The sequence below is a fragment of the Penaeus vannamei genome, chromosome 27 (assembly GCF_042767895.1).
Source record: "Penaeus vannamei isolate JL-2024 chromosome 27, ASM4276789v1, whole genome shotgun sequence".
In the NCBI taxonomy this organism is placed as follows: Eukaryota; Metazoa; Arthropoda; class Malacostraca; order Decapoda; family Penaeidae; genus Penaeus; species Penaeus vannamei.
The window spans coordinates 12092668-12105167 of record NC_091575.1 but is presented as its reverse complement, the minus strand read 5'-3'; the positions used below and the strand labels follow the sequence as shown (position 1 = coordinate 12105167).

Genomic DNA, 12500 nt, shown 5'->3' with positions numbered 1-12500 from the left:
AATATGAAGAAAGAATGAGAATAAGAACAGTAAGAAGAGAAAATGAGAATGAATGAAAACGCATCAAGCAAAACCCGGTGCAAAGAGGGGGCGCGAAGGCAGCAGCGGCGGCGGCGCGCGTCGGCGAACCCGCGGGCGAGGCAGCCGCGTCTCGACACGCTACGGAGATGATAAGTCCCCGCCATAAAACCTGGCATGAGGACCTAACCCTCGGCAGCCCGGGGATAAACAAGAGTCCTAACATGAATAAGATATAAAATAAGCCCATAAAAAAGGGAGTTACAGCGTTGCCAGCCGTATAATTGCCGCATTTTTCCTCCGGTTGGGTGTAGGACTCTGCTTATCTTGGCAGTATTTCACGGCGGAGCGTCCCAGCCCAGTCATTCCGGCTGGTAGTCGCTGATGGGTCGTTGAGCGCGACTAACGAGCTTGTTCCCTTTTGTTTAGGTCGCCGGAGCGTCGCGGGGTCGAGCGGCCCTCACCTCGGCGCCACGACAGGGGGGGGGGGAGACGGGGGAGGGAGGGAAAGAAAGGGAAAGAGAAGGAAAAGGATGGAGACCAAGAAGGAGGAAAAGAAGGAGAGATAGATATATAGAGAGAATATCATATCTCGAAATATTTTTTCGAATGGAAGGAAACTCCCTCTGGGACAGATATACAGATATGTCGATGGATAGATAAATAAACAGATGCGTAGATAGATAAAATAGATAGATAGCGAGAGAGGGGGGGATGGAGAGAGAGAGAGAGAGAGAAAGTCTAAAAAAATAATCATTGGATAATAACCGAAGAAATATTGCAAGCTTGGAGCGTCGTTCCGGGGGGAGAGGAGACGAAGAGGGGGAGAGGGAGAGGGAGAAGAGGAAAAGGGAGAGGGAGAGGGAGAAGAGGGAAAGGGAGAGGGGAATAACGCTGAGAGGGAGAAGGAAAGAGGGAAGAGGGAGAAGAGGGAGAGGGAGAAGAGGAGAGATGCTTCGGATGATCGAGTCGCGGCTTCGGCTCGGCGGACGATGCGAAGCGACACACGCGAAGGGCTGTGGAAGAGCGCGAAGTGGCGGCGGCGGGGGAGGGAGGGGCAGGGGGCGAGGGGGCGTGGTGGGGGCAAGGCGAAAGGGGGAGGGAAGGGGGAGTAGGGAGAGGGTGAGGGAAGGGGGAGTAGGGAGAGGGGGAGAAGGGGAGAGGTCGGCAGGGGTCGGGCGGTGAAAGATGGCACGGCCGTCCCAAAACAGCCATTACGAAAATTGCCGGGCCGGGCCTGAGCGCCGCCCCCCGGTTCCTGTAATGAAGAATTATAAGGGGCGCGGGCGAGCCAGGTTTTAAAGCAGCGGGAGAAAAAAAATTAGATCTGAATTTATGCTTTTGACGAGGGGCTTGGGGGGGAGGGGAGGGGAGAGGGAGGGCCCCGTGGGAGGGGGTGAGTAAATGGGGGGGGGCTGGGAGGAGGGGGGGGAAATGGATGGAATGGGGGATTGGCTCTTCCCTTATTCTTTTATGTGAACTGGGTCAGCAGAATTTTAGGAAAAAAGGGAGGACTTTAATTTCCAAAAATGGAACGGCATCGTAGCCTCTTTCACAGAAGCCCCGAGTGACACCGGGTATTAAAAGAAACCATCTTCAAGTGTCATTCTCAAATCCTTAAAAGAGGGCAAAAATCCTAGTCCCATTTAACAGATTGAACAGGGTCCTGCCGAGCCCCTCCTCCCCGGGGCTGGGGAGGGGGGGGGGGTGTTCACTGGAGGGATCTAGTGGAGGGGGGGGAAGGGAAGGGGATGTTCGGAATGGGGGGGGGGGGATGTGGGTGGTGGAAAGGAGCCCGACGCCCAAGAAACGCATCCTGCACGCCCACGCCCGCCCACACGCCTACGGAGACGCCGCTTCTCGTCCTTTTTTTTTCACCGAATCGATTCCAACAACGGATCAGGATACAAAAAAAAGAAAGACAAACAACGAAAACGGTTAAAAAAAACACGCAAATTCAAAAACGAAAACGAAAATTCTACTAACCTAAACAAAAAAAAAGCGCGGGAAAAATGCCTAACGCTCTCAAAACAGATAGACAAATCCACTCCCACTCTTCTGTAGATACATTTCATGTGGTTCCTCTACATGAAAGACTAACTCCTGCCATAAAACATGATCATGGGCGCCTCTGTGCACGGGCAGGGCTATCCAGTTGCGCAATATGCTGTCAATAAAGCCAAAATTGTCTCTTGCCTCCCCCTCCCCCCCTCCCCCCCACACACCTCGCGAAAAAGGCCCAGAATCCTCCACTCTTGTCATAGAGGCGACACGCGCGCACTCCTCACGGCGCAGTAACATTTATATGCGCCATATCTTGGATATATCTTGGTTATATCTTGTTTACGCTGGGGACATAACGGTCTCTTATCGCGATACTACTTGGCTGGACATTTCCCTCCGGCGGTCGTCAGTGTCGAGCACCGTGGCATTTCTTCCTCTTCCTTCGGTGGAGGAAAGGGAAGCGAAGGAGAGGGAGGGAAGGAAGGAGAGGGAGGGAAGGAAGGAGAGGGAGGGAAGGAGGGAGGGAAGGAGAGGGAGGGAGGGAGGGAGGGAGGGAGGGAGGGAGGAGAGGGAAAAAGGGAGGAGGAGGAGGAGGAGAGAGAGAGGGAGAGAGGGAGAGAGGGAGAGAGGGAGAGAGGGAGAGGAGAGAGAGAGAGAGAGAGAGAGAGAGAGAGAGAGAGAGAGAGAGAGAGAGAGAGAGAGAGAGAGAGAGAGAGAAGAGAGAGAGAGAGAGAGAGAGAGAGAGAGAGAGAGAGAGAGAGAGAGAGAGAGAGAGAGAGAGAGAGAGAGAGAGAGAGAGAGAGAGAGAGAGAGGGAGAGAGAGAGAGAGAGAGAGAGAGAGAGAGAGAGAGAGAGAGAGAGAGAGAGAGAGAGAGGGGGAGAGAGAGAGAGAGAGAGAGAGAGAGAGAGAGAGAGAGAGAGAGAGAGAGAGAGAGAGAGAGAGAGAGACTAGGAAGACAAAACAATAAAATAAGAGAATGAAGGAGAAAACTAGAAGAGAGCAAAGAATTAAAAAAACAAATACAGAAGAAACGACATAGAGAGAGACAAGACAGGCAGACAGAGAGAGTGTGAGAGAGAAAGAAACACGATGAAGAAGTAGGCACAGTGCCACGCAGGGTCGGTATGGCACCCGAAAGGTCGAAGTTCTGACCTCAGGGGCTGCTGGTGGATTCTTTGGTTTTTTCCCCATGGCTATTCCTTCTGGGTAATTGCACACACACGCACACACACACACACACACACACACACACACACACACACACACACACACACACACACACACACACACACACACACACACACACACACACACACACACAGATACACACACACACACACACACACACACACAGAAATATACGTTACTACATACATATGCATCATACGATGAATTAAAAAGTCGATGATAAAAAGAAAAAGAAATCAAGAAAAATATATAGAACTAAGAAAAAAATATGAAAAAATAAGAAATAGTCTCAGGAATTATGTCGAAAACATAAACTAAAACATAAAACTTCTCTCTGTCGCTAAATTAAGAGCATCTAGATTTTTCTATTACACTTCTCTCGCCTTTGCATGCATCCTGTAGCATGACTCATCATTATAATTGATGCTAATACTATCATCATTATGATTACTATTGCCATCACTATCATTGTTCTCATACTAATAATTATTACGATTATCATATTTTTTTATCGTCATCTTCATTATTACCATTATTATTATCATAATAATTGATGCTAATACTATCATCATTATGATTACTATTTCCATCACTATCATTGTTACCATACTAATAATTATTACGATTATCATATTTTTATCGTCATCTTCATTATTACCATTATCATTATCATCATCATATCATCAATATAAGCCATAACTAATATATCATCATTATGAACATCGCCATTACTTTCTTTCCGTCAATACAACCGCTATAGATAGTAATATAATCCACATCATCCTTCCCTTTTCCATAATCGTTATCATTAAAAAAAGAAAAAGAAAAAAAAAAACGAGAATAAGTAATTCCCAAACAGATTGTCAATTACATCACGGACAGATAGACAGACCGATAAAAGACAGATACACAGCGACTGAAAAATAAATCGGGAATAAAATATAAGCTGATAGATTAGGGAGACTGGCGTATGAAAATGTAGATTTATTGATAACAAAAGAGAGCGAGGATAAAGGGAAGAGGAGAGAGAGAGCGAAAATAAAGAGAGAGACAGAGAGAGAGAGAGAGAGAGAGAGAGAGAGACAGAGAGAGAGAGAGAGAGAGAGAGAGAGAGAGAGAGAGAGAGAGAGAGAGAGAGAGAGAAAGTCAGAGAAAGAAATCCAGAAAAAGAAATAAAATCGAAAACGAAAGAAACACAAAAGAAAAGAACAAGAAAAGAAAGAAAGAAAGAAAGAACAAGAGAGAAACAGAAAACCGATAAAAAAAATAAGAAAGAATCTAAATAAAAAGAGAATAAGAGAAAATCAAAACCGAGAAAAGAAAGAGGGAGCGAAAGAGGGAATAAACAGCCAGAGAGAGAGAGAGAAAAAAAGACGAAATGAAGTAAAGAGTGTATGGCGAGCGGTGGCATCCGGGAACGACACAGGAGAGGACGGCCCAGGAGTCTCGTCAGGTCTTTTATTATCCATGGGGGGCAGCGCACCCCTCTGCTCCTCCATTTATGGCCCCGCGCTCAGAAATATCAGACATAAAGACGGGTTGGGAAGCTCATGGGGTTCGTCGCTTTACCCGACCGCCGAGGACTAAAAATAATTCAGTTTTTAATCTATTTATTTATTTATTTTATTTTATTTGTATTTTATTTTGTTTTATTTTATTTTATTTTATCTTATTTTATCGTATTTTATTTCATTTTATTTTTGTCGTATTTTTTTTTTGGGGGGGGGGGGGGTTAAGATGTGCTTGACTCTCCTTCAGGAATCTTCGTTTCAGGTTCGGGTCAGTGTTGGCACGAGAGTCCTTCAGGTCCTTTACAAGATGAAGGCCTATGAACACTCCTTTCCTTCTCTCTCTCTCTCTCTCTCCTTTTTCTTTTTTTTTATGAATAATTCCTTGGAGGGAAGCGAAGAGGGGAAGGGGGGTGAAGGGGCAAGGGGTTTGGGGGAAGGAAGAGGGGAGAGGAGAGAGGAGGGAGGGAGAGGGGGGTGGGTATCGAGGCGAAATCCGCTCCGTTTTTATGACCCAATTTGAATATTCCGCCGACATAATTTTGACCTCGATACCTCCCCCCCCACCACCACCCCCTCCACCCTCCTCCCCTCCCCCTCCCCCACCCCTTTTGTTTCACGTGCAAGGAATTTTGAATGCGTTTCGGTTAACATCAGCGAAAATACACTCGTTTTATTCGGCACGTTCCGCCTGCGATTAGAAGCGGCTTGGCATTCATTTATTGGTTTATTAACTGCAAATGCGTTCTTTTTTTTCTTTTTTTTAAATCTTTTATTGCATTTCTTTATCATTTTTCGTTTTCACTCCAACGGTCTATGGCATATAATGAGGTCATTGCGTTCCATTTGCTTTATTATCATTATTATTATTTTTTTTATCATTATCATAATTATTATTATCATTATTATTATTGTTATCATTATCACCATCATTATCATTACTATTATCATTTTCGTTTTTTAAAATATTATTATCGTTATTATAATTATCATTTCTAATGCCGCAAAAAAGATAAAAAAAACTTTACCACAGAATTTTTGATAATTATTCTCCTGGATAAGAACGCAAATCCAGACTCCGGAAGGGGATAAGACTGAGCAATAATTTGTTGAGAAAATTGCAAAAGAAAAGAAAAGAAAAAAATCGAGAGAAAACAAGAAAAAACAAAGAGATCGTAGTTTCAAACGCCGAATGATTCCCTTATCTCCTAATAACATACAAACTAAAAAAGAAGAAAAAAAAAGTGGGCTACCCGAAGGACCATCATGTACGACAGCCAAGAGTCAGGGAGAACCGGCCGGCGCCCAGCAAGGGGAGCCGAGCACCAAACAGAACACGTCGGGAACACGAATCGAGAACGGAGGCGCCACGGGGTACTCACCAGTGTGTAGTCGGGTGTGCTGCTGAACGTGGGACAACTGCTTGAAGCGGCGGTCGCAGTAGGAGCACTTGTAGGGTTTCTCCCCGGTGTGGACCCGGATGTGCTGCACCAGCTGATGGTTGGAGGAGAAGGACTTGAGGCACTGCTGGCACTGGTGCGGCTTCACCTCGCTGCGGTGCGCCTCCCGACTGTGCATCTGCATCGCAGACTTGTGCATGAAGATCTGCAAGGGACGGCCACGGGTTAGGGTATGCACGTGGTGTGGGGACTGGGAAGCAGCTTAGGCTAGAATGGTGATGGAAATTGAAGCACTTGCTATCATGATCGCTGTCATTATCAATATTATCATTATAATGAATTATCACTATCACTAATGATTATTATTATTTTATTAATATTGATATTAATATTAATATTAAATTATTAATATCATTATTCATATTGTTATAATTTTCTCTCTAGTCTCCAATCAAACTTTCCCAAAACTTTTTTTGTAGAGGCACAGATAAAGATCAATAAACATCGAACATATTACGAGGACCTTTCACTTTATGAAAAAAAAACAAGCAAACCGAGCACATCAACGATCAGCCATAACACACGAAAAAAGAAAAAAAAAAAAAAACCCTCAGCGGTCAGAACAAATTGCAATTTCGGAAACCTCTTTCGGGGTTTCCCATTAAACAACATTCCACCCCGTCAGCAATGTTCTCCCAACGCAACTCGTTATGTTATAAAGACGCTCTTGGGCGCCACTGTGAATACCGCTCATGAATAAAACATTAGCCCTTACTAGTTAGTGATAAATTACAAGTGATGACAATGAAGTGTCGTGCGCAGATTAATGGCACGAGGGAGGGGGCCTTAGTCTTAAGATCTGTCCTCCGAGAAGTGACGAGAAAACACGCGAACTCACGAGACCTCCCAAACAAGATCCTCCGTAGCTCGGAAGGGATATTGATTACCTATAATACAATACCGAGTAAAGTCTTCACTTCGGCTAAATCGGATTTCTATGGCAACAAAGAGGGAGTGATCATCATTATTACAACCATCATTAATTTGTCGAGGTTGTGATAACCACAATAACCAGCATCGCACATGTAATTCATCACATTACATCTACAACTACAACATGTAACCATAACATTGCTACAACGATTAAAAAAATAACTAAAACTACGGCTATGAAAATGTGGACACCAATATTCCACTACTTTTATGGATATCACCTTAAAATGAATTAATATTTGCTATTTATAATTTCACAATAATAAATCTAATATTTCTACCACAAAGAACAAACGAAATAATGGAATAAACCGACCGAGAGTAATGTATACATACATCACACATCTAATTACAGCTTGAACGCAAAAAATCTATATATATACATTTCTTTTTTATGAAATAATACGGCAAATATTCAATAATAAATGGAAATATTTTCCAGATACAATAGGTTCTCTCATGGGAAACACCGCCTGTCGTTAGTCTAATGCAATTGAGTAATCATATGTAATTATAAAAAAAAATTGTATATATAAATGAATTAATAAAAATTACACGTGGGAAAAAGAAACAAATAACAATATCCAAACACAATGTTTTAGAGTCACTCATCCAAAAATAATAATAAAAGTGATGTGATTAAAATCCTCATTAAAAATCCCCATATTTTGGCACACTTGCTCTTGGTCACAATTTTTCATGTGTAATGGGATGCGACTTGCCCAGATCTCGCCGCTTGTACCACAGTCTTTGGTCGTGTTTCATTCGGTTTCGTCTCCCTGTCGCCACGCCCGTCCCTCTGCCGTCTCGGAGGCCGCCTCTACGCCCACGCCGACGCCCACCCGACCGAAGGGCGTGGGGCTCCTCCCGACGCGACCGACAGCAGAAGGCGGCGGAGGCGGAGGCGCGAGCGAGGCGACCGGCGAAACGCAGCGACCGAGCGATAGTCGGCAACGGTTTGATATAATACGCCAACAAATGAGACACATTAATGAAGAAACGTTGGCGCTGTCTTTTAATCGTTTCTGTTGAACATTTAATGACGCGGCATTTTTCAGCAGCGCGGGGAAAGAGGAATCTCCCCATAACGTCCAAAGGTAAAGCTCAAAATGATATTACAGCGTCGTTTAACGTACACAGAATATTAATTATCTGAGCCATTACTGTTTACGGGTTCATGTATGGAGCAGATGCGCCGGAAGAGGGGGGGGGGGAGGAAATAAGATAAAAAAAAAGAATAACGGAATTATGATAAAAAAGTTCGAATTTCAAGATAACTTCAATTTAAAAAATTACCCGGATGTCGGATGATAAGATAAATAGATATATTTTTTTGTATGCGAGTGTATCATATCTGAAGTCGTAGGTTTCATGGCACTCTAAACAAAAGAAATGATAACAAATAATACTAATAAGGAAAACACCATTAATAGAAATTCATTTCTTGGACAAAAGACTTAGGGAAACATATAACACGTGATCTGTGAACTAGAGGGAAAAAAAGAGAGAAAAAAGTAAAAACAAAACAAAACAATAACGAAACAATTAGAAAAAAGAGAAAAAAATCAAAACAAAACAAAACAATAACGAAACAATTGAAAAAATCAAAACAAAACAAAACAATAACGAAACAATTAGAAAAAAGATGAAAACAAAACAAAACAAAACAAAACAATAACGAAACAATTAGAAAAAAAGAAAGATAAAAACAAAACAAAACAAAATAATGAAGCCATAAAAAAATAGTTTACGTGTTTATCTACATCATCTTCCACGCTCGTAAATCGTCGAAGAAGAAGAGAAAGACTCTCCGTTTTTCCTCGCTGATGTCGCCTCTTCCCGTGGCCTCGCTATCTGCAGTTCTTCAAATCTGTCGTTTTTATGTCTCCTCCCGCGCACGCTTCTTGAAATGATTAGGTTCTATCTTTCTCTCTTTCTTTTTTCCCTCTCTCTCTATCTAATTTTTCTTCTTTCTTTCTCTGTATTATTATTATTATTTTTTTTTATCTCTATCTCTGTTTCTCTTTCTCTTGCCTTCTCTCTCTGTCTCTGTCTCTGTCTCTGTCTCTGTCTCTCTCTCTCTCTCTCTCTCTCTCTCTCTCTCTCTCTCTCTCTCTCTCTCTCTCTCTCTCTCTCTCTCTCTCTCTCTCTCTCTCTCTCTCTCTCTCTCTCTCTCTCTCTCTCTCTCTCTCTCCTTCCTTCCTTTCATCAATCCATTATTACTCTTTTAGATCGCTTTTCAAGACACTGATTGACCACATTGCAAAGCCCGCTGTGTGTTGCATTCTCATTATTGATTGGGGGGCGGCGATAAGCGTTCGTAGAAACCCTCCGGCGGCATCTTGGATTATCTGCACTAATCAACGAGCTAATCCCCCTCCCCCCTCTCTCTTTCCCCTCCCCCCCCCTCCTCGTACTCTCTCCCTTCCCCTTATTCTATACTCCCTCCTACTCCTACCTTCATCCCCCTTCTCCTCCCCCTCTTAACTATTTTCCCCTCTCTATCTTTACTCTCTTTCTTCCCCCTACTTCATACTCCCTTCTGTCCCTCCCCCACCTTCTCCTTCCTCCCCTACCCCCTCCCTCCTATCCCCGATATCCCCACCTTCCCCACCATTTCCCCACCCCCACCCCCACCCCCCATCGAATCAATACTCCAACTGCTGGACCAAACATCGGACAGTCTTTGACGCCCCTTTCCCCTCATCACCCTCCCCCCCCCTCCCCTCTAACCCCTTTTCTTCCTCTTCCTCTTCTCCCCCTCCGTTCTTTGCCTCATTTTCTTTTCTCTACTCGGAAGAAGAGGAGAGATGGAAAGTGAAATAAATAAACTGCAAGTGAAGGAGAGGATTGCAAGAAGGATTCAAGGAGAAGAGTTGAGAGAGAGAAAAATCAACTAAAAATATAATATATACATATGAAAATAAAAAGGGAAGTAACTGAATAATGAATAAAAAGAAACACCAAAGAGGAAAGCAAACAAAATCACCAAAAAATAACCCAAAAAAAAAGAGAAAAAGAAAAACAATAAGACCCCAAAAAGAAAAGATTAGAAAAAACCAAGAAGACACAAAAAAAACAAAAAAGAAGACAAAAAAGACAAAAAAGACAAAAAAAGAAAAAAAAAAAAAAAAAAAAAAAAAAAACTCTCACTCAGACTAAACATGAGAATAGTTCCACTGGTATTGAAGACCCCCAGGACAACGAAAACCTGTTTCCAAGTCAGATGTGAATTATTCCAACATTCCAGCAAAGCTCCTGAAAAAGTTACTCCCTAATCAAAATTGCATAGCACTCTTCCTGCCTCCGTCCCTCCCTCCTTCCTCCCTCCCTTCCCTCTCCCTTTTCTCTATCTATCTTTCTCTCACTTTCTTTCTTTCTCTCTCTCTCTCTCTCTCTCTCTCTCTCTCTCTCTCTCTCTCTCTCTCTCTCTCTCTCTCTCTCTCTCTCTCTCTCTCTCTCTCTCTCTCTCTTTCTCTCTCTCTCTCTTCTTTTCTTCCTTGTCTATCTTATTCCTCTCCTCCTCCCCTTCTCCCCCTTCCTCACCTCCTCCCCTCTCCCCCTTCTCCCTTCCACTTCTCTCCTCCTCTGCCTCTCCCCTTTCCTCTCCACCTCTCCCCCTTCTCCCCCTCCTCCCCCTCTCCCTTCCCCCTACCCCGCCAAGGTTTGCCTACACATGCGGGTTGGCTCCTCCGTGGTTGAATTTCCTCGTGGGAAAATAGAAGTTAAAAAAAAGAAAGAAAGAAAAAAAAAGGAAAAATAAAAAAAGAATAAAAAAATCTACAAAAGAGTAAGTTGACTGAAGCTAACGGCGTCCGATGTTTGCCCTGAGGGAGAGAAATACTGATGATGGCATTTTTATTTCCCAAAATGACATGATCTGGCGTGTCTTTTCTCCGTGAGCAGTCCTCAGTACTATGACATATTTATCTTCATCTTTTTTTAAAGTTCCTTTTAGTATTTCTAACCCATTTTTTCTGGATAATTGCTTAATAGGTTTAAAAATAGGGGAGAAAGTGGGAGATAAAAAAGAAACAGTCAAGTATAATAGTAGTAAAACAACAGAAATTAAAACAAATTTGGATAGAAAAGAAATATATTCACACACACACACACACATATATACATATATATGTGTGTGTGTGTTTATAGATAATGCAAATGTATCCATATACATACATCTATCTATATGTCTTTGTATGCATGTATATATCTATACATAGATATGCACACAAATAAGCCTCTCACAGAATATCTGACCCGCCACCCCCTCTCCCCCCCTCCCTCCCCCCCCCCTCCTCGTGACGTAATTTCCTGCATCTCGAGAGCAGTCCACGCCATTTTCTCTCCTATGCGTGATACATCTCCTTTACCTATCTATCACTACCTCAGCTGGCCAGGATGACCCTGCAGGCCTGCCTCCTCCCCTCTCCCTCTCCTCCCCTCTCCTCCCTCTCCTCCCCTCTCCCTCTCCTCCCTCTCCGCCCCTACGCTCCTCTACTCCCACGTCCGTGCGCCCCTACGCCCGCCTTCTCGCTCCTTTGTCTCTGTACCTACGCCCCTACGTTCCTCTGCTCTGTGTCTCTACGCCTACGAGGTCTTCTGCTTTCACGCCCTTGCGCCCCTGTACTCCCGCGTGTACGTTCCTCTACTCCTACACCCCTACTCTACGCCCATACGTTCCTCTTCTACGCCCATACGTTCCTCTATTCCCTCGCCCTAACGTTCCTCTTCTCATATGCCTTTACATTCCTTCGCCCATAGTTAGCTCTGTTCCTACGCCCACACGTTCCTCCGTTCCTACGCCTATACATTCCTCTACTCCTACGCCTGAGCGTTCCTTTATTCCTACGCCCATACGTTCTTCTGCTCCTACGCCCATACGTTCCTCTGCTCCTACGCCTATACGTTCCTCTGCTCTCACGCCCCTACGCCCGCGAGTTCCTCTAATCCTATGCCCCCCACGCCCGTACGTTCCCGCGCCCTTCCTTCCCTACGCCCCTACCGCTTGACCCGTTCCCGATCCCCTCGCCTGCCTTTCCTCCCCTACCCAGCGCCATGACCATCTCCTCTCTATGATTGGACCTTTTGTCTGCATCTCATTGCCTCTCTCTCGCTCTCTCTCTCTCTCTGTCTGTCTCTCTTTCTCTGTCTATCTGTCTGTCTGTCTGTCTGTCTGTCTGTCTCTCTCTCTCTCTCTGTCTCTCTCTCTCTCTCTCTCTCTCTCTCTCTCTCTCTCTCTCCCTCTCTCTCTCTTCCTATATTACTTTTCCTGTTTTATATATTAGTCAGATGAAGAGGGGAAGAGGTAAAAGGATATGGAGGAGGAAGAGGAAAAGGAAAAAGAGGTAGAAAAGGAAGAGGGGAGAAGGTAGAGTAAGAGAAGAA

General features: G+C 44.1%; 1 protein-coding gene across 1 annotated transcript in view; it reads right to left on the bottom strand.

Annotated features, from left to right (window-relative positions):
- Positions 1–12500, bottom strand: part of LOC113802931 (zinc finger protein rotund) — a 616373-nt gene that overhangs the window by 85951 nt on the left and 517922 nt on the right. Inside the window, exon 5 of the mRNA XM_070140823.1 lies at positions 6102–6324. Coding sequence (XP_069996924.1) covers positions 6102–6324 — 223 coding nt within the window. The remainder of the gene's footprint in view (positions 1–6101; positions 6325–12500) is intronic.